We start from the raw sequence: 25618 nt of genomic DNA on the forward strand, positions 1-25618 counted from the left end.
AGATCTACCCCAAATCTATGCCCCCCACTGAGACCCGCCAAATCCAAGATTTTTTTACCTCCCAGAGAGGGTCTCCTGAATCCAAGACACCCCCAAGGTCACAGAGAGCCCCCCACATTTGGAACACCCCAAATGTCAGATCCTCCTGAGAGACCCCTCCCAAATTAAGACACCCTCAGATCCCAGACCCCCAAGACAGTGCCCCCTGAACCAGGGACACCCCCAGACTCCCCAAAAGATGCCCCCAAATTTAAGACACTCCCAGATCCCCAGAGAGGCCCTCCTGAATCTGGGACACTCCCAGATTCTAGATCCCCCAGAGAGGGTACCCCAAATCCAAGACATCCATGGATCACAGACCCCCTGAAAGTGGCCCCCTACCTCCAAGACATTCTTGGATCCCAGACACTTCAGTGTGGACCTCCTGAATTTCATAACCTCAAGACTGGGCTCCTCAGATCTCAGGGATCTGACAGTTTCTCAGCAGATCCCCTGAATCTGACACATTCCCCCAGATCCCAGACCCTCCCAAAGAGGACAACCCAGGATCCCAGTCACCAGAGTGTTCGGTCTACCAGATCTGAAATACCACAGAGAGGGCCCCCTGAATTTGGGACACCCCAGATCAGGTCCCTTAGGTCTGAGACACCCCTAGAGAATCCCTCCCTAGTTTTGATGTTCCTCCCAAGAAATGACCCCTGGTTCTGAGACATTCTTCACTCTGGAAGACTCCTAATAAATGCCTACCCCAAATCCAAGGCTAGCTCCCCAGATCTATGACCCTCCTCTCACACAGAATATGCCCCCTTGCTATGTAAAGGAACCCCACAGGAGTGGATGCAGTTGCTGGGAATGAAGAATCCTGGGTTCTGTCCTGAGCTCTGGCAGGTGACTGACCATCTCCCCTCACATGGCAGATTGGTCACAATGTGATGGCGAGCGAGCCACCTGCTCAGACTTCCCGGTGACACGCACAAGCTCCCGCCTGACCTCCGGCCCCTGGAAAACGCCCGGCAGCCCCGGTCCCTTCTGTGGCTCCCAGCCGGCCCCGCTTCTGGAGGGGCAGGATGTGCTGGCCCGCTGGACCGATGGCCTGCTCTATCTGGGTACCATCAAGAAGGTGAGTGAAGCCCTCCCACACACACTAGGGCCACCTCCTCTGACTGTCCCTGCACTCACTCACACCCTCTCTCCTCTGGCAGGTGGATGCTTCACGGCAGGTGCGCCAGGTGCAGTTTGAGGACAATTCCCAGTTCCTGGTGCTCTGGAAGGACATTAACCCTGGTGAGCACTGGAGTCCTGATGTTGTCTCGCTCTCAGCCCACAGCCCCAGCTCCGCCACCATGCCCCTCACTCCAAGCCCCATAGTCCCATGACTCCCACCCCCCACAGCTCTGCCAGTGCCCCATAGTCTTGACCCACAGCCCTCTCAGGTCTGCTGATGCCTCCTATACCCAACCCATTGCCCCTCCTCTTACTACCGCAGCCCTGGGCTCCCTCCACACACAGCTCTACCGGTACTTCTCAATCCTGATTCACACCCTCCTTCTGTCCTACGGGCCTGGGCTTCCCACCCACAGCTTTGCCAGTGCCCCTCACTCACAGCCCACAGACCCTGCTATCCCAGCCGTATGCTTTCTCCATATGCAGCAGCTCTGCTGGTGCCCCTCAGATCCTGACCTGCAGCCCCCTGCTATCCCAGTCTTGGGCTGCCCCCAGCAAGGCATTAATTGGACAGGTTCCATTCTCTCCCACAGCCGCTGTGCCCGGAGAGGAGCAGATCTGCTGTGTGTGTTACTCGGAGTCCGTGAGCCCAGAGAACCAGTTGGTGCGGTGTGAGAAATGTGGGCACAGTAAGTGGTGCTCCCCTCCTCTGCCATCCCCTGGCCATTTTGGGACCCGCTTTCTCCTCTCTCACCAGCTTTCATCCCTTGCAGCCTACCACCAGGAGTGTCACCTGCCCAGAGTGCTGGATGCGAGCAGCGATGGGGCTGGGGTGCTTGGTGCATGGATGTGCCGGCAGTGTGTCTTCGCTGTGGCCACCAAGGTGAACATGGGGCTGGCAGCTGTGGGAGGCCAGACATCATCCCCTTGTGTCCCCAGTGATGCCTTTGATAAAAAGGGGGTGGGGCATCCCGATTCCCATTGTCCCCCCCAGAGCAAGTGCCCCCCCAGCTCCCGCCCCTCCCCCCTCCAGCAGGTTAGCCTCTCTAATTCCCATCCCCTTATGAGTCCCCGTCCCGCCAGCAGATGTAACCCTCTGATTCAAGCCCCCCCCCGCCATTCCTGTCCTTCTGTGGATGGATCTGTTTGTTATGTGTCCCAGCCTGTCTCACAGCCACCCTCTCTCTGTTCTCATCATTGGCAGAGGGGTGGTGCACTCAAGAAAGGCCCCTATGCCAAGGCCATGTTGAGCATGAAGCTGGTGCTGCCCTATCAGCTCAAGGCTCTGGAGTGGGATCCAGCACACCTGACCAATCGACAGCAGTGTTACTGCTACTCGTGGAGGCCCCGTGGAGAGTAAGTTTCCCGCCTTCTGGTCCTGCAGATTCCTGAAGGTCAGCACTTGCCCTTTGCATCTGCCTTCTTTGTGACGAAGAGCAAGGAATCAGAGAATGTTCCTGCTCCTAGCCAAGGTGGGTGTCTTGAGCAGCAGGATTTTCAGATCTAGATTGCAACTAGGCCCCTCAATTTGGATCCTGATAGAGCAGGTAACACCTATCCACTGCTTCTGCCCGAAAGGGGTTTCTAACTTTAGAGAGAAATTATCAGGAGTCTTATCTAGCTCCAGCAAGATGATTTGGATTTCTAGAGCTAGCTTTGGACTGGGAGGAGGTTCTGGAGTTGGAAGAGGTTTCTAGAGCAGGCATCACACAGGGAGGTCAATTTTGAGAGCAGGTGTTGGAGCCAGAGATTTCTAGAGCACGCTCAGAACAGGGAGCGTGGTTTCTAGAAGTGGTCTTGTGGCTGAATGAGTGGTGGAGCTGCAGGTTTTTGCCTGGAGCTGGAGCGGAGCTGGAGCACAGCTCCAAAGCCCTGCCAAAAACCTACCTTCTAGTCCAGAAACCCCATCTCATCAAGCCTAGAAAAATCTCTCTCTCTTGGTGGAAGTTGCTGTAGAAACCCGCCCCCTCCAGCACACAACTCACTGCAGAAAGTCCATGGTGGGGTGGGGTTCTATAATATCAAAATATGGGAGGAACTTTTTTCTATGACCAGTTCTGGTTTGAGAGGATGGTTCTGAAGTGAGCTCTGAACTAGTGGTTTCTAGATTGGTTCTGAAGTTAGATACAGTTTCTAGGAAAGAGTCTGGAGTGCTTTCTGGAATTGGATATTTCTGGCATGGGAGTAGCACAGTATTTATAAAGTCAGGTCAGGTTTTTACAGGTCCCTGAAGCAGCTTGTGTTGGGGTAGGCTCTTTTCTTGAGCCAGGCTGGGTGTTCCTAGAGCAGGATGATCCTTGTAAAACAAATTCCCCAAACAGCTTCCAGCATGAGATTGTTCCAGTACAAGTTCCAGATTGAGTGGCTGTAGACTGGGATGAAGTTTCTGCAGTGAGTTGTGTGCTGGAGGGGACAGGTTTCTACAGCAGCTTCCACCAAGAGAGAGAGATTTTTCTAGGCTTGATGAGATGGGGTTTCTGGACTAGAAGGTAGGTTTTTGGCAGGGCTTTGGAGCTGTGCTCCAGCTCCAGGCAAAAACCTGCAGCTCCACTGCTCCGGAGCTGCTCCAGCTCTGGGCTCTGCTCCAAAGCCCTGTTAGTGGAGCTGCTCAGGGGTGGAGAGGAGTGCATTTCTGGAAGTGGGTGGTGCCTGGAGTGGATCAGCAAATGCCCCAGGTGAACTCCTTTCTCTCTCCAGTGGGAGGGTGCTGGACCCCTGGCAGGCTTCCCCTCAGTCATGTGCTCACTTAGCCTCCCTCTCACCCCCAGGTGGAACCTGAAGATGTTGCAGTGCTGCAGCTGTGCCCAGTGGTTCCATGAGGCATGTACCCAGTGTCTGAGCAAGCCACTGCTTTATGGAGAACAGGTGAGGGGGCATGGAAGAACTCAAGGTGGAGGGCTGAAATCCACTCTGCCCCTTGTGGAAAACAGGTGAGGGGATATGCAGGGACTGGGGAGGGAAGTGAGATCCACCCCACTACCCTGTGGACATAGGTGAGTGAACAAGAGGGAGATTCAGGGGTGGGGAGGCGAGAACCTCTCACTCCTCTACGCAGACAGGTGAGGGCACATGCGGGGAGAGGTTCCTGAGATCCAGGATTAATTCCCCCCTCACATACCTCGGGTCTCTTCCAGATTTTATGTCTTTGAGTGCTGTGTCTGCACTGGGGGCCCTGAGAGCGTACGGAGACTTCCCCTGAGATGGTGAGTCTGGTTTCCCCCTCCCATCTCCAGTACATGTCCCCACCATGCCAGAATTGACCCTCCCCGCTCTCCTCACAGGGTGGACGTGGCCCATCTCATTCTCTATCATCTTATGCATCTGCTGCAAAAAGAAATACTTTTGACTTTGAGCGGGAGATTCTGCCATTTGCCAGCGAGAACTGGGACAACCTGCTGCTGGGAGAGGTGGGCTGTGTGGGAAGGGGGCTGCAGGGAAAGTGGACTGTGAGGGGTGGGGGGAAGGAAACGGCTACAAGGAGCAGGGGGAAGTGGTGGGGACAGGGCTGGGGGAGAGAGGTGAGCAAGGAGTGGGAGAGAGAGGGAGGTTGGGGACCTGGGTAAGAGGTACCCAGTGAGAGGCTAGAATGGGGTGTGAGGGACTCCAAGGGCTGGCTGGGCGGATATGCTGTGGGGGCAGATGGAGGAGGCAATGGAGGGTTCTCTGGACCATGGCCCTCACTGATCCCTCATCCATTCTCATTTGGTCCTTGCAGCTCTCTGGATACACCCAAGAGGGATCGGTACAGCCAATTGCTGAGTGCCCTGAGCAGCCACAAAGACAGGTGGGAGGAGCTTTTGTAACATTCTGCTCTGCCTATGTGGCCCCTGCTTCCACATGCCTGCCATGCACCGCCACTGCCTTTCGCTCACCTGGAACCACACTGGCAGGGCCGGCTTTAGGCCAATTCCACCAAATCGGGCCCCGTGCCCAGTGAGAATCTCTTCCCTGGCTAGAGGCGCCTTTTCAATTTTTACTCACCTGGCGGCGCTCCGGGTCTTCGGCAGCACTTCGGCGGTGGGTCCTTTGCTTGTTCTGGGTCTTCGGCGGCAGATCCTTCAGTGCCGCCGAAGATCTGGAGCGAGTGAAGGACCTGCCGCCGAAGTGACCTGCTGAAGACTCGGAGCACCGCCCGGTGAGTACAAGCCCCACATGTTTTTTTTAACGTGTCTTTTTTTTTTTTTTGGTCTTCCCTGCCGGGGCCCCGTCGAAACTGTTCGAATTGGGCCCCACACTTTCTAAAGCCGGCCCTGCACACTGGCCCTCACATGTGCTGCCACATCCTTGCACCCACGCTGAATCACACTGCCCCGGCACACTCTGCCATGCCCTGGCATCTACCTGGACCCACGGCAGCACTTGCATGTGCTGCCACTCCCTTGCACCATCACTGAATCGCGCACCTCCTCGCACACTCCACTATGCTGGCCATCACATGCTCTGCCATTAGGGTGACCAGACAGCAAGTGTGAAAAATAGGGACAGGGGTGTGTGTGTCGGGGGGGGGGAGGGTAATAGGAGCCTATATAAGAAAAAGACCCCAAAATCGGGACTGTCCCTATAAAATCGGGACATCTGGTCACCCTATCTGCCATGTCCCTGCACCCACACAGCATCACGTTACCCCCTTACACGCTGCACCATGCTGGCCCACGCATGCTCTGCCACTACCTCCCACTCACCTGGAACCATGCCAGCTCTCGCATGTGCTGCTACTCCCTCGCACCCTCACTGAATAGCACTGCCCCCTCGCACACACACTGGCCCTCACATGCTCCACCATGTCCTCACACCCACTCCCAGTTGCACCAGCCCTTGCATGCCCCTCCGCACTCTTCCACCCACCTGGAACCATGCTAGCCCATGCACACACTGCCACGCCCTCACACCCACCTGATACTGCACCTGTCTTCATGGGCTCTCACAGCACACCCACTCAGTCATGCAGGCGCTTGCACACCCCTGCATTGCCACTACTGATGCTTTTGCCTGGGAGCTGTTTGCCCTGCAGGTCTGAGTCTGGTCTCCCTTCTTCTCCAGGTTTATTTCAGGGAAGGAGATCAAGAAGCGGAAGGGTCTCTTTGGGCTCCACATACGAGTGCCACCTCCTGCACCTCAGTGCCCTGGGGGCCATGATGGCTCCACGGCTCAGCAGCCCCCCCTTACTGACAGCAGGTGAGCAGCCTCAGCTGCCCCAACTCCTCCTGCCCCACACATTCAGCCACCATTGCAGGGCTCTAGCAGGGGGTTAGGGGGCAGTATAGGGGTGGAGAGACAGGGGAGAGGGTATGGTGGGTGGGAGTGCAGGGACACCACTGAGGTGATGTGATGGGGGACTGAGGGAGAGGACATTGGGAGCTCCCTCCCCGCGTTCCCCCTGGGGAAGTTCTGTGGGGGCCAGGTTAGGTCCGCAGCAGCAAATACAGTATTGTCAGGAGGGGGCACAGGGCCTGGGCAGGTCTCTGTACCTTGGTTCCCCGTTCCTATCGGGGTCACTGACCCAGCCCCCTTGGGCTCCCAGTGGAGCAGGCGCGGCCCCCTGCGTGCTGTGCAGATAAGGAGGGTCTCTTACAGCTTCCTTTCAGGGCAGGGCAGCAGTGGGGCAGGGCGCCGGAGGCCACGGAGGCGCAAAGTCCCCCCAGAACCCACAGATACCATGGAGCTGAGGAGCAGCAGGGAGAAGTGGCAGCTGGACAGAGCCCTCACCCAGGTACGCCACAGCCTCCCGCATTGCCCCAGGAACCGCCCCCGGGCTTTGGGGACCCTCCCTGGGCACCCCACTGATTGTCCATCCCTGCAGGAGGTGGTGGAGACCCCAGTCAGTGCTAGCCAGACATACTGTGGCTACAGCGGCACCTCCAGCACCTACAACTTCCGCCGCACTGACGCCCGCTGCCTGGAGAGGTGAGGAGGGACCGGCAGGGTGGGGGTGCCACCCTGTCCAGCCCTCCATTCACCCCATTTCTCGCTGTTTCTTGCCCACAGTGCTCCCATCAGGATGTTTGCCTCCTTCCACCCATCTGCCAACACTGCCCGGACCCTGAGGTGAGGGGAGGCAGGGGCAGGGGCAGCTCCCAGGGCATTACCTTCGCCGGAGCCTGTGCTGCAGTGGGGTGTGCTTTCAGGAGAGCAGCCTCTCTCCTAGAGGCAGCTCAGAGGCCAGTTTCTAGGGCAGGTCCCCAAGGGATGGTATCTACTCCAGAGCAAGGAATGGGGCAGTCTAGAACAAGGGTTGAGTTCTCTATGGCACAGACTGGGTTGTTAAGTGGTTCTAGAGCAGGCTGAGGGCAGAGAGGGACCGTTCTAGAATTGATTCTGGCTGGGTAGAAAGGGGTTCTAAAACTGGTTTGGGCCAGGATGGGGAAAGCTCCACCCAGGTTAGTGCTTTGCAGGTACTTTCTGGAGCAGGCCCTGGGCTGGGACTGGGGGTGGGGGGAAGCATTTCATGCTGCAGGCTCCCCTGATCCACCTTGTTTTATACAGGAGCACCACTGCCAGCCCGGACTCCCGCGAAGCACCTGTGCCGGAGAGCGAGAGCCCTGAGCATCCCCCTGCCCACACTCCACTGCCCCATGCAAACTACCCAGCCCCCACCACCAAGCACCAGCCAGAGCCCCTGGCCTCCCCTTCCTCCTCCAGTGCTCTGTGCCCAGGCCCTGCCCCCACCAGCAGTAGCTACTTTGGAGCCATGGGGCGCCTGGCTCGCGGGGAGGCTGTCCGCATCCTGGCCCGCAGGGTCACCCTCGATGGCACTGTCCAATACCTGGTGGAATGGGGTGGAGGGGGTATGTTCTGAGTGGGAGGGGAAGTGCCAGAGACAGCCCCTCTATTGGGGCTGCAGAGAGTTGTTGGCCTTCTTCTCTTCCCTCCCTCCACTGAGCAGAGTGCAACTCCCAGGAGCCCCCAGGACAGAGTAGTGTCAGGCCTCTCTCCTGGGGAGGTGATGGGTTTGTCCCTCTCTGACAGCAGTGGGGATTGCAGTGTAGTGGGGGGGGGGGCTCTCACCCTCAGCTTGGATATAAGGCAGGAACTGCTTAGTCCTGCTCAAAGAAGGGCCCTAGGATGGATGGGTGTGTGGGGGGGGGGGGTATTCCCTGCTCCCACCAGGCAAATGCTTCATTGTATTCAAAGGGTTTATTTTCTTGTTGCATTTTTATTATTCTGTAAAAATTCTATTTAAAGAAGTGCGATGGGGGGAGGACAGAGCGTGGGGCACCCTGCCACAGTGGGGCTGTCCAAGGCAGAATGGGGGCACAGGAATAGGAGGTGACAGCTCCCCACGGCCTGGGAGGAGAGGGGTGCCCCAGCACAGTCATCCATCCTGCTTGTAATCTGCTGTACAGATGGCATATGTTCCCCTCCCCACAGGCCAGCTGTGCCCTCTCCCCCATCCCTGTGTGCTGATGCTGTTGTCACCACCACCATTCTGACTGTACAAACTGACACCTGCAATAAAGAGCTTGCTGCAGCCAGACTAAGCCTGGTCATTGGAGGGAAGGCACCACAGGCTGCTGTGTCACAGGAAGGGCTAAAACCCAGGAGGCCAGCCTCCACCCCCACGACTCCATGCTTCCCCCTCAGAGCCAGAAAGGGAACCCAGGAGTCCTGGCTCCCAGGCAATATCTCATCTCCCCAGTACACCAGGGCTGTGTGTGCTGTGAACGAGGAGCCAACCTTGGTGCGTTGGGGGCAGTTTATTGTCTGCAAGTCCATCCCCCCCCAAAAAATTCCATGGGGGTGAGTCCTTTTCCTGTGGTGTCTCAGGACAGGGGGAATTAAGGCAGGGTAGGGTCAGACTGTCCCCTGCTGTGGGGTAGGGGGGGTCTCACTCTGGCACAGTCTCCCCAACCCACTGCAGATATGGTGCGTTTCCCTGCTGGATGGGCAGCGCAATCACCTCTGCTACTTCGTATGGGTGCACCGACCTGTAGGGAGATGGGGGAAGTCAGAGGGGGTGGAGAAGGCAAGGATTCCCCAGGGACTCACCACTCTGCCCCTGCCACACACACACACCCACCCCTCATGTCCTCCCCCTCCAGCAATCCTCCTGCCACACTCTCTCAGCCTTCTCTCAAGAGACTCCACCCCCCCCACCCCAGAAATTCCCTAGGCCCATCCCCACCAGCAGGCTCCCACAGGGTGGAGGAGACAGAATGACAATGGACTGACCGGACAAAGTCGGTCAGCGCTGGGATCTGGGAACTCCGGGTTTTGATCATCTGGGGAGAGAGAGATGGTGAAAGGTGGGGGGTTCCATTGGCTGCTTCCCCCCCCCCCACACACACACACATGCAGGGCAGAGCTCAGGGTTCTAGAGCCTCCCCACTGCCTACATAGGCAGGGGATTTATGCCCCACCCCACAGCGACCCTCCCCACATGGCCCCTCACCAGCAGCACCTCCCTGTCCTCTTCGATCTTCCCCTTCCACTCGTATCTGAAAGAAACCAGCAGGGGGAGCTGGTGAGAGGGATACACAAAGAAAGCCTGCCCCAGTCAGGGAGGTCAGGCCACACCCCCAACTCCTCCCGTCCCAATTCCAAGCCCAATGCAGTGACCATAGAGCCCAGGAACTTGGCTCCTGCACTCACATGGATGTGATCTGAGGCACGATGTTGACACAGGCAGCCAGGTGCTTCTCTACCATCGCCCTGCTCAGGACAAAAATACTGTCAGTGTCCTTCATGCTCAAAAGTCCCCCACTCCCCTCCCAGAGTTGGGATAGAACCCAGGAGTCCTGGCTCCCAGCCCCTGCTCTAACCCACTAGCCCCCCACTTCCCTCCTAGAACTGGGGATAGAGCCCAGCTCCACCTTGCAATCTCCTTGCCCACTTTCTCATTGGGGCAGGTGACGAAGGCAGCTGACAGGCTCCCTGGGGTATAGGCTTCAGCTGCCATGGAGAAGAAACGCTGATACACGGTTCGGAGCAGTGAGACCATCAACAGGGACAGCAACAGCACCTGCGGCCAAGAGACAGTGAGAGTAAGGGCCAGACCTGGGGGACTGCAGGGACTGGGGTGGGCCTCGCTAGGGGAACCCTCCCCTCGCAGTCAGTGCTGGCCCCAGGTTAGCTCTAGGAGATGTGCTGTGCTGTACTGCATCGCCATTGTAATCAGCCGCTGAACAACTCCCCGCCCCCCCCCAAGAGGCGGCTGCATCTCAGCGCTGGGCCAGGCGTAGCCCCACAGGGGGCCAGCAGTAGTCAGGCTTTTACTCACGCAGCAGGCAGCTTTCATCAGCGCGTGTCGCTGCCACCGTCCTGCGGGGCTCAGCTCAGGGGACTGGGACCAGCCGCAAGGGCAAACAGCCAACTGAGCCGGCTCCCCTAGGGCCAGGCCTGCCTGCGAGGGGCGAGCAGCCCCTGCAAGGCCCGGGACAGCGAGGCACTGCGCGGGCGCGAACACACGCTGCAGCTCCTACCTGCTCGCGGCTCTGCTGCTGCAATCTGCACTGGACCCGCCCCTCCCCCTTCACGTGACCCAGGACAGCCGCATGCTGCTGCCTAAACCCCGCCCCTGGAGTCACGGGACTATGTCCCGCCCCCCTCCCCATGTGCCTCCCGTCTCCTATATCATCAGGGAGGACCTGTCCTTGGGTGAGGTCCTTCAATCCTGACTGCAGCCTCCTGTTCCCCCAGCCCTGGGTTCCCTCCTGCCACAGCTCTGCCAGTGCCCCTCACTCCCAAGCCACAGCCCCCTACTACTGAATCCTGGTTGTCACACACAAACACAGCTCTGCCAGTGCCCCTCAATCCAGACTGCAGCCCCCTACTACCCAGTCCTGCCCCCCCAGCTCTGCCAGTGCCCCTCAATCTGGACACGCAACAGTGCCCCTCAATCTCTAATCAAATAGTTTTGCCTCTCAGTTCCAGGGGCTGGATGCTTAAGTGAGCAGGGAACTCCCAGTTGGGCCATTGCTAAGTGGAAGGAGAGCAGTGACCCAGGTCCAGCTGCTGCTCTACTTGTCCTGGATCCAAGCCCACCCTACTCTATCCATCCCACTAGATCCCACTCCACTCCTCAAACTGGGACAGAATCCAGGTTCCTGACCCCATCCCCTCGCTATAATGCTACTTCCCCTGACACCACATCCAGCACCCCAGCCCTGGGAAGTTCTGATCCCTGCCCTCACACCAGATCTAGCACCCCCACCCCCTCAGCACTCCAGAGATGCACACTGACAGTGCTCCAGCTCCCCTTGATAGGGGGTCCAAGCTGTGACATTTTGGGGAGTACTTGTGGCAGGGTAAGCTCATCCCCATAGCATCTCCTTATGGGGCACCAGGCCCATCCCACAGGTTTGGGGTTAACAGTGCCCAGGGTCTGCCCGTCCCCAGAGGCTGCTTGGAGCTGGGATGGGAACAGGAACCCTGGTGTCCAGGCACAGCCTGCCCCCAGCATCAGGGTGAGGGGCCAGAATGAGCTGCTGCAGGGGGATGAGTCTAGGGCTCATTAGCAACACATCCATCCAAACACAGACACTCCTAGTACACAACACAACCCTAGTGCCCCCTAAATCACCAAAGGACACATCCAAACAGGCTGGGGGGGCAATTGTACCAGGGCCTGAGTTCAGGAGGCCCCCCCCAAAAATCTGTAACTGGGGTGTTACATAGTGGGGATTCACCCTTGTTATGTTGTATGTAAGCCTATGTGAGTCTTACTGTTTTGCATGAATGCGGTGTGTGCCTCAGTTTCCCTGTCTTTTATGTCTAGGTGGTGGGAATAAGCCTGTGTGACTTTTGCAGGGGTTGCTCCAGCTGCCTGCATGGATGCTATGGCCACCCCTTCATAACCTGAGACCCAGGCGGGGGATGCAAGACAAAAGCCGGAGGAGGCGCAACGGGCAGGACAGGGGCCAGGTGGCTGGCTTGGGATGCAGCGAGAGGACCAAAGCCCTGGCTCTGGGCTCCCCTCCCACCAAGATGGACTTGGCTGAAAGTCACTTATTTCTCTGTGTGTTCCATTCAATGCATCCGAAGAAGTGAGCTGTAGCTCACGAAAGCTTATGCTGGAATAAATTTGTTAGTCTCTAAGGTGCCAAAAGTACTCCTGTTCTTTTTACTTATTTCTCTGCTAACAAGTTCTGTTCTACACTATGTTCCTGTTGACTAAGAAACCTTCTGTTTTACCGGCTGGCTGAGAGTCACTGCTGACTGTGGAGCTGGGGTGCAGGACCTTCTGACTTCCCCAGGAGCCCCACCCAGGCAGACTTGTTGCGGGAAGCACACGGTGTGGAAGGGGATGCTGAATGCTCTGAGGTCAGACCTAGGAAAGTCAAAACTGTGTAAGCTTCTTGCCCTGGAGACATGCTTAGAGAAAACAATGAGGAGTCCTTGTGGCACCTTTGAGACTAACAAATTTATTTGGGCATAAGCTTTCATGGGCTAAAACCCACTTCATCAGATGCCTGGAGTGAAAAATACAGTAAGCAGTATAAATATTACAGCACATGAAAAGATGTGAGTCGCCTTACCAAGTGGGGGATCAGTGCTAACGAGGCCAATTCAATTAAGGTGGAAGTGGCCTATTCTCAACAGTTGACAAGAAGGGGTGAATATCAAGGGAAGGAAAATTACTTTTGTAGTGCTAATGAGGCCAATGCAATCAAGGTGGATGTCGCCTATTTCCAGTAGTTGACAAGAAGGTGTGAGTATCAGCAGGGGGGAAATTACTTTTTGTAGTGACCCATCCACTCCCAGGCTTTATTCAGGCTTAATTTGATGGCGTCCAGTTTGCAAATTAATTCCAGTTCTGCGGTTTCCTGTTGGAGTCTATTTGAAGCTTTTTTGTTGAAGAATTGCCACTTTTAAGTCTGTTATTGAGTGTCCAGGGAGGCTAAAGTGTTCTCCTACTGGTTTTTTAATGTTACAGTTCTTGATGTCTGATTTGTGTCAATTTATTCTTTTGCATAGAGATTGTCCAGTTTGGCCAATGTACATGGCAGAGGGGCATTGCTGGCATCTGATGGCATATATCACATTGGTAGATGTGCAGGTGAGCAAGCCCCTGATGGTGTAGCTCAGTGGTTCTCAAACTTTTGTACTGGTGATCCTTCACATAGCAAGCCTCTGAGTGTGACCCCCCCCCTATAAATTAAAAACACTTTTAAATATATTTAATACCATTATAAATGCTGGAGGCAAAGCGGGGTTTGGGGTGGAGGCTGACAGCTTGTGACCTCCCATGTAATACCCTCACAACACCCTGTGGGGTCCCAACCCCCAGTTTGAGAACCCCTGGTGTAACTAATGTGGTTAGCTCCTATGATGGTGTCCCTTGAATAGATATGGAGACAGAGTTGGCAATGGGGTTTGTTGCAGGGATTGGTTCCTGGGTTACTGTTTTTGTTGTGTGGTGTGTAGTTGCTGGTGAGTATTTGCTTCAGGTTGGGGGGGCTGTCTGTAAGCAAGGACTGGCCTGTCTCCCAAGGTCTGGGAGAGTAGGGATCATCTTTCAGGATAGGTTGTACATCCTTGATGATGTGCTGGAGAGGTTTTAGTTGTGGGCTGTAGGTGACAGCTAGTGGCATTCTGTTACTTTCTTTGTTGGGCTTGTCCTGTAGTAGGTGACTTCTGGGTACCCTTCTGGCTCTGTCAATCTGTTTCTTCACTTCACCAGGTGGGTATTGTAGTTTTAAGAACACTTGATAGAGATCCTGTTGGTGTTTTGTCTCTGTCTGAGGGGTTGGAGCAAATGCAGTTGTATCTTGGAGCTTGGCTGTAGACAATGGATTGTGTGGTGTGGTCTGGATGAAAGCTGGAAGCATGTAGGTAAGTATAGTCGTCAGTAGATTTCCGATATAGGGTGGTATTTATGTGACCATTGCTTATTTGCACTGTAGTGTCCAGGAAGTAGATCTCTTGTGTGCACTGGTCCAGGCTGAGGTTGATGGTGGGGTGGAAATTGTTGAAATCCTGGTGGAATTCCTCAAGGACCTCCTTCTCATGGATCCAGATGATGAAGATGTCATCAATGTAGATGTAGTAGAGTAGGGGCGTTAGGGGACGAGAGCTGAGGAAGAGTTATTCTAAGTCAGCCATAAAAATGTTGGCATACTGTGCGGTCATGTGGGTATCTATAGCAGTCCCGCTGACTTGAAGGTATGCTCAGAGAGAGGAGGCTCCCCCAGAGTCCTGGCTGGCTTCATATTGAATAGTTCCAGTAGTCCCAGTGAGGGTGGGGCCCCAGTGAACATAATATGCCAGGGTCCCAAATTTCTCTTGATGGGTCTCTCTTAATCCCCAACATTTCCCTAATGCCTAACACACAATGCACATCCCTGAATACACACTATGCCCCTAACACATGACATAATACCCACCCCAATGCACCTTCCTTAATACACATCCCACTACTCTGAATATGTCCTAACACACCACACCCCTCATGAACTACAACACACACACACCTAATACTCAACACACTCTGATCCCCTATCACACAACGCAATATGCTCCCAATGCACTCAAACACACCAACACAAAATATGCTCCTCTAATATCTCCTAACACACACACAGCCCAGTGCACCATACTCTACCCCGACACACAATCCTGCCCTGTGTATGCACATCCCTAAAATGTGCCCACACACCAAGCCAGTATTGGATACAGACAGGTCTGTGCACCCAGCAAATTCCTCCACAATAATCCAACCCACCTCATTCACTCACAAATGTGCACACTTACCCTGCATGCACACCAGCGCACCCACTCAGAGACCAGCATGTGCACACACACACCCTCCCTCTCTCTCTGCAAGAGCCTGGAGCTGCCCTAGAAACACCTCCCTAGGGAGACAGTTCTTCTCCTGACCCACTAATGGGGGGCTGTTATACAACCACACACTGATTGGTGGCATCACACCCCCTCAGCTCACAGGGGTGGGGAAGCTCAGCTGCCCCACAGGGAGAAGCCAAGATGCACACTCACCTTTGCCCTGCAAGAACATTTGCCCCCTTCACACTCACCCTATCATAGAATAGAACCTAACATAGAATACCAGGGTTGGAAGAGGCCTCAGGAGGCCATCTAGTCCAACCCCCTGCTCAAAGCTGGACCAATCCCCAGATCCCTAAGTGGCCTCCTCAACGATTGAACTCATAACCCTGGGTTTAGCAGGCCAATGCTCAAACCACTGAGCTATCCCTCCCACCCTGCATGCACACTCACCCCAAATACACACTTGCTCTTTCTCTGCACACACTCACTCATCCTGCATGCACACTTGTTCCACACACTCCATTTGTGCACTCACTTTTAATGGAAACTTGCACACAATCATTCTCAACCCACACACACTCCCACTAGTTCTGAGTGTGCTTGTCCAAGGGGGGGGACACCCTCCACACTTGCACTAATTCTGCATGCACACTCACCCTTGCACCACACACAGGCCCATTCACCATGTGCACACTTACCCTCTTCCGTGCTTGTCCCCTGTACTGAGATCCTGCAGTCACACTCCCCCATGTGCACTCCCACTCAGCCTGCATGCACACTTGCCCAAGGCACACTAACCCATGTACCTTCACACCCACCCTAATCACATTCACCCTGCACATACACTCAACCTTCTCCTGTATACATACTCGCTTTGTGCACACTCACCCTGCATGCACACTCACCCCTGCACACTGACCCTCAGCCTGCACTCACATGTGCTTGCTGCCACACTTGCCCTACCCTGGTGTCTCCATTAAAGGCAGCTGCACTCTACTCAGAACAGCAGATAGCTGTGGGGATGGCTTGGCACGGTATCAAGGGCCAGGGTTTGGTGCGGGGTGGGCAGAGGGAACAATACTCACAGAGTACTTGGGAGCAGGGCTGGAGATGGTAGAAGGGCAAGAGGCACTGTGGAGAAGACCAGGCCCATAGATCTGGATGGTGGGGGTCAGGTGTTCCGGGGGGGCATAGACCTAGATTGGGGCCAGGTGCCACAGATCTCAGTGGGGGTGGGGGGCTCTGGGGAGCAGTGGCCATAGAGCTGGATGGGGCAGGGAACTCGGGGGGGGCAGGGGCCATAGAGATGGATGGGGGCAGGGAACTCAGGGGGGGGGGGGCAGGGGCCATAGAATTGGATGGGGGCAGGGGGCTTGAGGGCAGGCAGAGCCCATAAGAGCTGGATGGGGACTTTGGGGGATAGGAGGTTCGGAGGGGCAGAGGCCATAGAGCTGGATGGGGAGTGGGGGGCGCGGAGGGGGCAGGGGCTATAGAGCTGGATGGCGGCTTTGGGGGGGGGCGGTTCCCGGTGCGCGGCGGAACCTGGCTCCGAACCCCACGTGCCCTCACCCCCGAACACACACACCCCTCAATCCGGGGGTGGGGGGAGCGAAGTTTAAAGGGGACGCGACAGCTCCCTTTTCTGTCGGCCGCACGCGGCGCCCACCCCCACTGCAGCTGCCGCGCAGCCGCCTTTAAGAGTGGGCAGCGCGCGGGGCCCGTGTGCGAGGCTGGAGCGGCCGCAGCTTCAGCACCAGCATCCGCGGCAGCAGCATCCTTCGGCGGCGGCGGCTAGCGGGGGAGGGGGAGCGGGAGCTCGGCTGCGGGGGCCCGGCGGGGCCCAGCCAGGCAGCGTGGGTGGGAGGCGGCCCCCCCGCAGGCCTGGCCGCTCCTACTGCATCCAGCACCGCCCCGGCTGCTGCTGCCGTCCCCCGACCCCCTTGCACCCCAGTCACCCCGATCCCCTGTTCCCCCGACCCCCTTGCACCCCACTCTTCCTCGTCCCCCGGCACCCCGACCCCCTGTTCCTCCAACCCCCTTGCACTCTTCCTAGTCCTCCTGGCACCCCGACCCCTTGTTCCCCCTGCGCCCCTGTCTCCCGGATCGCCCAGCACCCCTGCTCCCCTGGCTCAAGTCCTCGTCCCTGGATCCCCCTGAGGTCCTTGCCCCCCACCCCTTTTCCCCCTTCTTCTCCTCACTCTGGGGATTCCCCCCACCCCACCTTCTCCTGGGTCGTCTTCTCTCCCCCAACCTCGCCTCGTCCATGACAAGCGCCCGGGACTAGCGAGCGGCTGAAGGAACCATGTCCTATGTCCCTTTTCGAGGTAAAGGATGGGGTGGGTTCAGCTGGGGTTGAGCGGGGGCACAGCTGGGGCCTATGGGTTCTGGAGACTGAGGGGGCTTGGGGGAACAGGCAGGCTCACCTAGGACAGGTGGGAGGGCACTGAAGGGTTCTTCCAGGGTCTGGGCTTGGGAGTGGAGCAGGAGAGGGCTGTGCGGTTGGAGAGGAGAAAGGGGTTCACCTGGAGCAGGGCAGGTGGGGGGAGGTAACTGGGGCAAGCAGTGGTAACGAGAGAGTGGGCACCATATCTGGGACAGAGGGTACTGGAACTTGGGCGGGAATGGGAGGGGTCACCTGGGGCGGGCTGGAGGGTCAGGGTTCTGCTGGAGATGTGGGGTGTCCATCTGGCTGGGAGGAGAATCTGGTTCACCTGGGGCAGGTGGGGGGCACTGGGAGGTGACTGGGGCCTGTGGGGGCAGAAGGGGATGATTGTGTGTATGTGGAGTCCTGGAGGGTACTGGGGGTCTGTGGGGTTTGAGCAATGGGGGAGAATGGGGTTTGCCTGGGAGAGGTAGCAGAGGCATAAAAGGGACTTCTCTGAGGCCTGTGGTTCTGGAGAGCATTGGGTGGGGAGCTTCATGCAGGGCCTGCAGGCTCAGGACTGGGGGTGGCTCTTCGGGGGGGGGGGGTCACCTAGGGCCTGTGGGCTCAGGACTGGGTGAGGGGGACATCTGGATGCAGTGTGAGAGATGAGGGGGTCACACGGGGCCTGGGGAAACAGTGAGGGATGCCAGCTGATCTTGAGGTGGCAGGGGGTATGCTTGAGGGGCCATCCAAGAGAGTGAAGGGTTCTCCTGAAGGGGCTGCCCCATGGTTGGTGGGGAGGCAGGACAGAGCACTGGTGTTTGCCCCAGGGCCTGTGGGGCAGTGGGGAGTCGGAGGCGAGATGGGAGGCGCTGGATGGTATCCTGGGGCCTGTGAGGTCTAGGGTTCAGTTGTCTAGGGCAGGAGGTGGTGGCATTGGGGTGTGCTCTGGGCTCAGTGAAGTCAGGGGGGTGACAGGGTACGGCGGTGTTGGTGGCAGGAGGTGGGGGAGACTGGATGGTACCCTGGGACCTGTGGGGTCTGGGACTCATGGAGTCTGTGGGGAAGGGCAAAAGGAAGTTGGCTCTGGGGTTGGTGCAGGGGGCTCTGTGGGGTTGGGAGAGGATGGGCCGTGGGGTGGAACATGAGGGAGACAATGGTTAAGGGGTTAAGGGTTCACAGTGTAGTCATTGGGGGCTTGGAGAGTTCATCTGGGCTTGGGGGTATGAGGGTCGGGCTCAGTTGGGGAGGGGGATGTGTGGGGAGTCTGTTCAGGGACTGTGGGATATGAAGAAGCCGTGAGAGGGAATGTCTGGGGTTGGAAGTGGAGTGGGGGGTAGCCCAGGGCAGGTATTAAGAAGGTGGTGGGACTCTGAGGGAGGAGTGTGGGTACACTGCCCAGGTCTGTGGGAGCCATAGGGGTAGCTAAGGGTTCGGGGGTAGTGGGGCTCCTTGCCCAGGCCTGTGGGGCAGTAGGGGTTTGGGGAGCAGTAGAGGGTAGTGGGTGCACTTCCCAGGCCTGTGGGGGGAGGGGACCCCAGGCCTGTGGGAACAGCACATGATGCCTGTAGCCAGAGTTGGGAAGTGCTGCCTGTGTTGGCTGGTGGGTTCTTAGGGCTGGATCCAGATTGGTTGCTGGGACCCTAGCATCCAGGGAGGGCCCTGAGGGTTGTTCTCTGCAGCTCATCTCCTCCTCCACACTTGTTCCCAGCCCACGGCCTGCTGGAGTGTGCCCCTGCTCATGGTCAGGGCCCACTTTGAGGTATGGGGCATTGGCCCCATTTAGGGGGCTCTGGCCCTTGATGTGAGGCTGGTGCAAATCCCCAGGAGACCCGTGTGACCCACTTTTCAGCTGGCCCAGAAAGCACCAGGGGGATGGGGTTTGCATGCCACTCGTGACGTCACATGTATGGTCTGGATATTCCACCAGAACCCCTCTGCACCCTGACACCTGGCTCCTAAAACTCCTGCTGTCTAGACACCTGGGTCCAAACACCCTCCTCCTGTCCCCATGTCCTTGGGCTCTGGGCCCGAGGGAGTGTCACATCCTCTGTCTGATCCCCATGGCCCAACACTTCTCCCTATTGTGCCCAAGGTACACGTAACCCTCACCAAGGTGGTGCACCAGTGTCTGGCCCGCAAGTGCCAGGAGGTGTGGGGGGTGAGACCCCGGGCAAGGCTAGGATTAACCCCCTATGGCTAGCATGACTGGGGCTGCAGGAATGGAGTAGGGGACAATCTCCCCTCTGTCAGTGCTGGCCCCAGTGCAGTGCCAGGGGGTGCTGTGCTGCAGGGTCAGGTTAGGGGGCACTGGGCTGGGGGAGAGGTGGAGAAGGTGTGTGTGTGTGTGTGTGCGCGCGCTGTGCTGAGGGATGGGGACACCCTGGTGGGAAGTGGAGACTCCCATCCCAACTGCCCCATAATTTATTATGCTAATTTATTGTAGCTCCAAAATAGAAATATTAATGAGGGAATAAACATAGCACCTGCCCCACCATACCTGCTCCCCACAGCACCCTCTGCTGGTAGAGGCCAGGACTGAAGTAGCTGGAAGCTCCCCACCCAAGCCAGCGCACTGCCCCACTCCCCACAGCGCCCCCTGCTGGGAGAGGCTGGGGCTGGAGTAGCTGGGAGCTCCCCCTCCCCAGCCAGCACCCTGCCCCACGCTCCACAGTGCCCCCTGCTGGGAGAGGCTGGGGCTGGAGTAGTTGAGAGCTCCCTGCAGCCAGTGCCCTGCCCCACTCCCCACAGCGCCCCCTGCTGGGAGATGCTGGGGCTGGAGTAGCTAGGGGCTCACCCCTGCTTTGGGGGATGCTGGGATGAAATACCCCCCACGGTCTCTTCCCTGCACTCAATGTGTGGAGGTGGTGGGATGCGGTTGCTAGGTAACCCCATTGGAGGATGCTCCCTCCTCCCCCCTCATCCTGGGCGGGGGGACTGGCATGAATTGAATCCCCAGAGCATGGCAGTGTCATGAGCTGCAGGTGGTGCTGAGGGGGGGCACTCGGGGACCTTCCCCATTTAGGGGTAAGGCATCCTCTCCCCAGTTAAGTCTGGGGATGGGGCGGGGAAGGGCCCATATCTGTATCTTTGAGGGGGAGGGGTGTCTCCTCTCTCTCTCTCTCTCTCTCTCTCTCTGCCAGGCTCCCCCCCTCCCACATGCTCCCTGGGCTGTCACTTCCCAGCACGGATCTCCAGGCACACTCAGATCTGATGGGACAGTCAGCCCACACTGCGATGCCAGGGCTGGGGGGAGGAGAGGGCTGTGCTGGGATTGTGAGGGGTTGGAGCAGGAGATGTGGGCCTGGGGGACCCAGTGCTGAGTGAGCCCCCCCCCCCCCCGCCCATGGAGGAGGGCCCAGGAGCTAACAGGGACACCAGCTTTTAGGAGTGGCTAGGTCCTTGGGATACTTGGCTATTCTATGCAAATTATGTGGTGAGCTTATTTGCATTTTTGCAGGCAGGTCAGTTGGAGCAAGGAAGCATTGTGTATTTGCATATTTGCATATAATTTGCATATCATTAATATCCAGCTTTGTGTGGAATGGTATGGGTTCAGCATTCTGTATCTCTCTGCAGCCCGACAGCCCCACACAGCATGACCGTCTTCCAGCAGGTTGGGGGCTGGGGTCATCGGGCAGTTCTAGCTGTGCCCCAGGCAGTCCTCGGTGCTCAACTGAGCCTGCCATGAGGGCAAAACACGGCTGAGCCTGCCATGGCAGCCAGAGCCGAGCCCCACCAAGCACTAAGGAGTGGGGCCCTGCTGCCCAGGGGTGGCTTCAAGCTGGTGACTAAGAGGAGAATGGCTTGGTCTGGCCCTGCCCTGTGGCTAGGCATCTAATCCCCTCCCCGCTAGGGCCTGGGAAGAGCAGGCTCTCAGGAAATTGAGGCCTGACCTCTGACCTAGGGTTGGGTTCCTCTGCCCTCTGGACACCCTCTGGCCCCACTCCCAGCCCTTAGCCTGTTGCCAGTGAGTGCCCCACAGTGCACCTTAATCAAAACATGAGCAATCCCAGACACACGAAGGCAGGAATTGGAGTGTGAGCACACCTGGGCGCTCCTGCACTACGGGGTCAGTGCGGGGATAGTAGTTATTGCAACCTCCTCATGCTGACTTGGGCAGGATCTTGATTGTCTCCCACCCACCATCCCTCCTCATGCACCCATTTGTTCTCAACCCTCCCTGGACCCAGACCTCTGTCCCTGCACAAGCTGCTTTCCCTCCATTCTTCCCCATGCATACTTCTCTGCCTCCACACTTCTAGCCATCTGTCCATTCCTACACTTACCCTTCCATCCATCCCCACATGCTCCTTCCTCCAGCTCCCTATCTGCCTTGGTAAAAGGAGTGTTCAGATTGCAAAGTCCACTACTGGGTGTGGGGGGACTTCCAGGATTCATATAGTCCATGCAGCCTTCTCTTGGTCCCCCTGTGCAAATGTGTTATGAGTTTGACATAGTCTGGAACGATGACTTTGCACACTATTCCCCCTTCCCTTCCCATCCCACCCTGCATGAGCCACCAACAGGATCTGAACCTTCTAGCTATGCAGCACAGACCTCTCCCAAGTTGCTAAAGGATTAATTGGAAGCTATGTGACCAGCTGCAGAGGAGGATGTGGCAGCTGCTTTGCCCAAAGTTTGCACAGCGATTAACAAGATAGCAGCAGAAAGTTGGGAGCCAGGACTCATGGGTCCTCTCCCCAGCTGCGCGCGCGTGCGTGTGGGGGGGGGGGGGGGGGCATGGGGTCTGCTGCTTAGAGCAGCGGGGGTTGGGAGCCAGGACTCCTGGGTTCTAGCCAGGAATAGAGTCAGTGGTGGAGGAGTCAGGACTTGTGGTGTCCCTTCCCATAGGCTATGTGCTGTTCTCAGGGGGAGCCCCCCTGCCCCGTGCGATGCTGGGGCAGGCACACGGCTGAGTTCCTTAGCAGGTGTGGGGACTCCTTTGGGTGTATTTGGAGGGAAAGGGCTCCAGAAAGGTGCTGTGTCCAACTATGTCCACTGGATGGCAGCACTGTGCTGCAAAAGCCCTTTGCTCCTCTCCCTGCAAACACCACCCCGCCTGTTATTGGTTTTGGGCAGGCCATGACTCCAGACCCCGCCCCCCTAGTCTGTGCTGGGGATGGGGTAGCCCCCTGCGGAGGGGCAGGAGAGTCATATGCTGCCTGTGGTGCTAGATTCTCCTGGCTCCGTTTGCTTCCCTTGGGGCTTGGGATGGGTCCTCTGCTTCCCACTGGTGTGAGCCGCCCCCCTGCTTTGAGTTATGGGGCTTCCCGTGCAGCTGCTGCTTGCTACCATAACACACCCGGCACCCCAAAGCCTCAGCGAGGACCGGCACCAGCACTCTTGTGTGCCTGGTGCTATATGGGGAGGAGGGATAGCTCAGTGGTTTGACCATGGGCCTGCTAATCCCAAAGTTGTGAGTTCAATCCTTGAGGGGGCCACTTAGGGATCTAGGGCAAAATCAGTACATGGTCCTACTAGTAAAGGCAGGGGGCTGGACTCAATGACCTTTCGGGGTCCCTTCCAATTCTATGAGATAGGTATATTTCCATATATTATGGATGCATCACCCAGACAGTCTATGGCCTGATCTGTGCATCCAGCTTTGCTGGCCTGGCTCTGTGCATTGGGGAGGAGGATTTTTGACTGACATTGTTATGCTGGCAAAAGCCCTGGTGTAGGCTTGATTCTCCCAGGGTAAAGTACTTTACACCAGCGCAGTACATCAAACTCCCAAATGTCTACAGCTAGGTATATTAAGTCAATGGGATGACTTGGGGGGCCCTGGCATGTGGGTTCTGAACCCCTGGCATTGGCAATATTAAGACCCAGTCTCCACATGAGCTCCCAGAATGAGCCCATGGCATGATCCTTGCCTGTCTAAACAAGGAGGTGGGGAGGTGACCTTACCTCTGCGGACAGCACTGAAGAGACGGATGATGAGCACTGCAGCCAGTTCTAGTGACCGCATGCTTTAAAAGGATGTGGAAGAATGGGAGAGGCCACAGAACCAATCTGTAAGGCTGGAGACCATGGGTGGCTACCCAGGCATTATCTCTTCAGCTGATCAAAGGAAGACGACTGAGAGGTGACTTGATTGCGGGGTGTAAGGGCCATCACGTGGCAGAAATACCTGGACTCTTTAGCCTAGCAGAGAAAGGGAGAAGAACCACCACTGGCTGAAAGCTGAAGCCTGATACATTCCAGTTGGAACTAAGGCTCAGTTTGTTTAACGGGGGGATTAAGGCAAGGGAGGGGATGGGCTCGCTGTCTCCGAGGGCATCCAGTCCTCTCTGGGAGATGCTCTAGCCAGACTCAGGTTCTTGGGGTCAGTACAGGGGTGCTGGGGCATCATTCTCTGGCTGTGCTTGACAGGAGGTCAAATTACATGACTGGCTGGTCCTTTCTGGACTCGCTGCCTTTGAATCAGTCTGTGGCCAGTGATCCAGCCCTTGCAAGAGTTGAGTGGGAGGGTTAGCCTGGGATGAACTTTCTGTGCCGGGGCTGGAGGTGGTGTAATCTGGCTTGGGGACAGAGCCGACTCCAGGGGTTTTGCTGCCCCAAGCAGCCAAAAAAAAAAAAAAAGCCGCAATTAGCAGGCCCTTCGCTCCAAGCGGGAGCGAGGGACCCTCCGCCAAATTGCCACCGAATAGCTGGACGTGCCACCCCTCTCTGGTGGCAAGCACCTGCTTGCTAAACTGGTGCCTGGAGCCAGCCCTGCTTGGGGATGATCTATGGTTTCTCCTTTCTGGAGAAGGGTATATCAAAGTTCTAAGTCAGGGGGTCTCAAACTGGGGATCTGGACCCCTTAGTGGGTCACGAGGCTATTACATGGGGCGGGGGGTCCTGAGCTGCCAGTCTCCACCCCAAACCCCACTTTGCCTCCAGCATTTATAATGGTGTTAAATATGTAAAACGGTGTTTTTAATGTATTAAGGGGGTCGCACACAGAGTCTTGCGATGTGAAAGGGGTCACCAGTACAAAAGTTTGAGAACCACTGTTCTAGGTGCTGTTCCAGGGTCTTCAGCATCTTCCTGTGCGGATTGTTGGTTCCATGGGCAGAGTTATTGAAACGGGAGGGGGGTGTCAAAACCCTACTGCTTCAGAGCATGAGCTGACCCCAATGACTGGGGACTGGGAGAGAACGTCTCCTATCATGAGGTTATTCCAGGACGGTCCTCCCTGGGGCTATGGCCCAGCTGCAATGGGACTGGGGGTGGCTAGACTTGGGCTAATGGGAGAAATCGGGGCACTTGCCTGGGAGCGAAGAGGTGGAGAAGACAGGGTTAGACAGAGCTCTGAGGTCTGGTTCTGGGCTGGGCTGGGCTGGGCTGGAAGTTGGGTACGGGAGGGCAGCGGAGCCCAGCCATGAGTGCAACTGTGACCTGGTCATTCCTCACCTGGGCCCAGTGGGTCAGTTCCATCCCTGATGCCCCACAGTGTGGGTGGGGAGTGTGGTAATGAGAGAGAGATGTGAGGGGGATGGATGGAGGGATATGTTGGGGTGGGTGGATGGAAGCATGCCCATGGGTGAGGAGGGCAGGAGTGGTGTGGGATGGGTGTGCTTGGGATGAGATGGACGGAGGGGTGCATGCAATGAGGGAGGGGTGTGTGTGTGGGGAGGGAAGGAGGGTTCTGTCTGCCCAGGAAGACACCGCTCCCCATTGCATCATCTCTAACCCCCTCTCTCCCTTCCCTAGATGTGCGAGGAGCCCCCATGCACCGCATGCCCTACATGCACTCTCCCTACGAACGCCCAGCCTGGAATCCACGATTCTGCATCATCTCTGGAAACCAGCTGCTTATGCTAGACGAGGACGAGGTGAGACATGCAGGGATGGGACAGGACATACAGCCGAGGGGGAGCATAGAGCTTGCGGGGACCCCAGAGGGATCCCCCCACCCACCCAGAGCAGAGATCCCTTCCCCCTTGCCCTTCCCTCCTGGAGCACCCCCTCCCCTGTCTCTCAAGCACAGAGCGAACCCCCCACCCCACTTTTCCCCTCACCCAGAGCTCTCACTTCCCTCCTGGTCCCAGACTTGCCCCAGCTGAGAGGTCTCTCTAGAATATGATGCAGTGTCCCCTGCCCCTGAGCTTGGGGCAGGGCTTCTTCTGAACTCATCTTGGGGGGGAGACTGCAGTCCTGGTGCTGGGGTGCTATGCAGCCTCCTCCCTCTTGGTCCCCTGGGGTAATGCTGTACCATCCCTCGGCTGGGTCCCCCCCATGCAGGATAAAGCCACACCTGTGACAGCCTCAGGGGTTGAGGATTGTCCCTCTGTGCACTCCTGTCCTGACACAGGCAGCTGGGGGGCAATGGGGGAGGCAGGGACCCGAGGGCTGGGGTGTTGGAAGTTAAAGAAG

The 25618-nt window shown here is 57.1% G+C and overlaps 3 protein-coding genes across 12 annotated transcripts in view; 2 read left to right on the forward strand and 1 right to left on the reverse strand.

Annotated features, from left to right (window-relative positions):
- The first annotated feature begins 1088 nt into the window (after positions 1-1088).
- Positions 1089-8636, forward strand: PHF1 (PHD finger protein 1). Its single transcript, XM_044982821.1, is given in 16 exon segments — positions 1089-1106; positions 1203-1284; positions 1758-1853; positions 1938-2047; positions 2369-2520; positions 3933-4025; positions 4296-4367; positions 4446-4476; positions 4478-4504; positions 4506-4576; positions 4886-4948; positions 6205-6339; positions 6739-6874; positions 6965-7068; positions 7150-7209; positions 7648-8636. Coding segments are annotated over 16 exon segments (1563 nt in total). The 3' UTR covers positions 7961-8636.
- On the reverse strand, positions 8284-10643 carry LOC123346179 (protein CutA homolog). 2 transcript variants are annotated; one of them, XM_044983433.1, is made up of 6 exons: positions 10584-10643; positions 9975-10123; positions 9754-9813; positions 9554-9599; positions 9334-9383; positions 8284-9089 (listed from the first exon to the last, which is right to left on the reverse strand). In XM_044983433.1, exons 2-6 carry the CDS (start codon positions 10100-10102, stop codon positions 8990-8992), a joined length of 384 nt encoding a protein of 127 aa, XP_044839368.1. In that variant the 5' UTR covers positions 10103-10123; positions 10584-10643; the 3' UTR covers positions 8284-8989. The 2 variants fall into 2 exon arrangements, with proteins under 2 accessions (XP_044839368.1, XP_044839367.1); XM_044983432.1 differs by lacking the exon at positions 10584-10643 and adding an exon at positions 10382-10572.
- A 6250-nt stretch (positions 10644-16893) lies between these two features.
- Positions 16894-25618, forward strand: part of LOC123346001 (ras/Rap GTPase-activating protein SynGAP-like) — a 51913-nt gene continuing 43188 nt past the window's right edge. For 5 of the 9 annotated variants that reach the window (XM_044983170.1, XM_044983167.1, XM_044983169.1 and 2 more), the window contains exons 1-2: positions 16894-17210; positions 24956-25077. In XM_044983170.1, coding sequence (XP_044839105.1) covers positions 17189-17210; positions 24956-25077 — 144 coding nt within the window. In that variant the 5' untranslated portion in view covers positions 16894-17188. The remainder of the gene's footprint in view (positions 17211-24955; positions 25078-25618) is intronic. The other 4 variants (XM_044983173.1, XM_044983174.1, XM_044983175.1 and 1 more) reach the window with 1 other exon arrangement.

The sequence above is a fragment of the Mauremys mutica genome, chromosome 12 (genome assembly GCF_020497125.1).
Source record: "Mauremys mutica isolate MM-2020 ecotype Southern chromosome 12, ASM2049712v1, whole genome shotgun sequence".
NCBI lineage: Eukaryota > Metazoa > Chordata > Testudines > Geoemydidae > Mauremys > Mauremys mutica.

What these genes read in the sequence shown, in the direction of transcription:
- LOC123346179 (XM_044983432.1), bottom strand. An exon ending in GTGGGCAAGGAGATTGCAAG is followed by an intron (nt 9,814 to 9,974) that starts GTGGAGCTGGGC and finishes TGTCCTGAGCAG; the next exon opens with GGCGATGGTAGAGAAGCACC. An exon ending in AGGACAGGGAGGTGCTGCTG is followed by an intron (nt 9,384 to 9,553) that starts GTGAGGGGCCAT and finishes CTCTCTCCCCAG; the next exon opens with ATGATCAAAACCCGGAGTTC.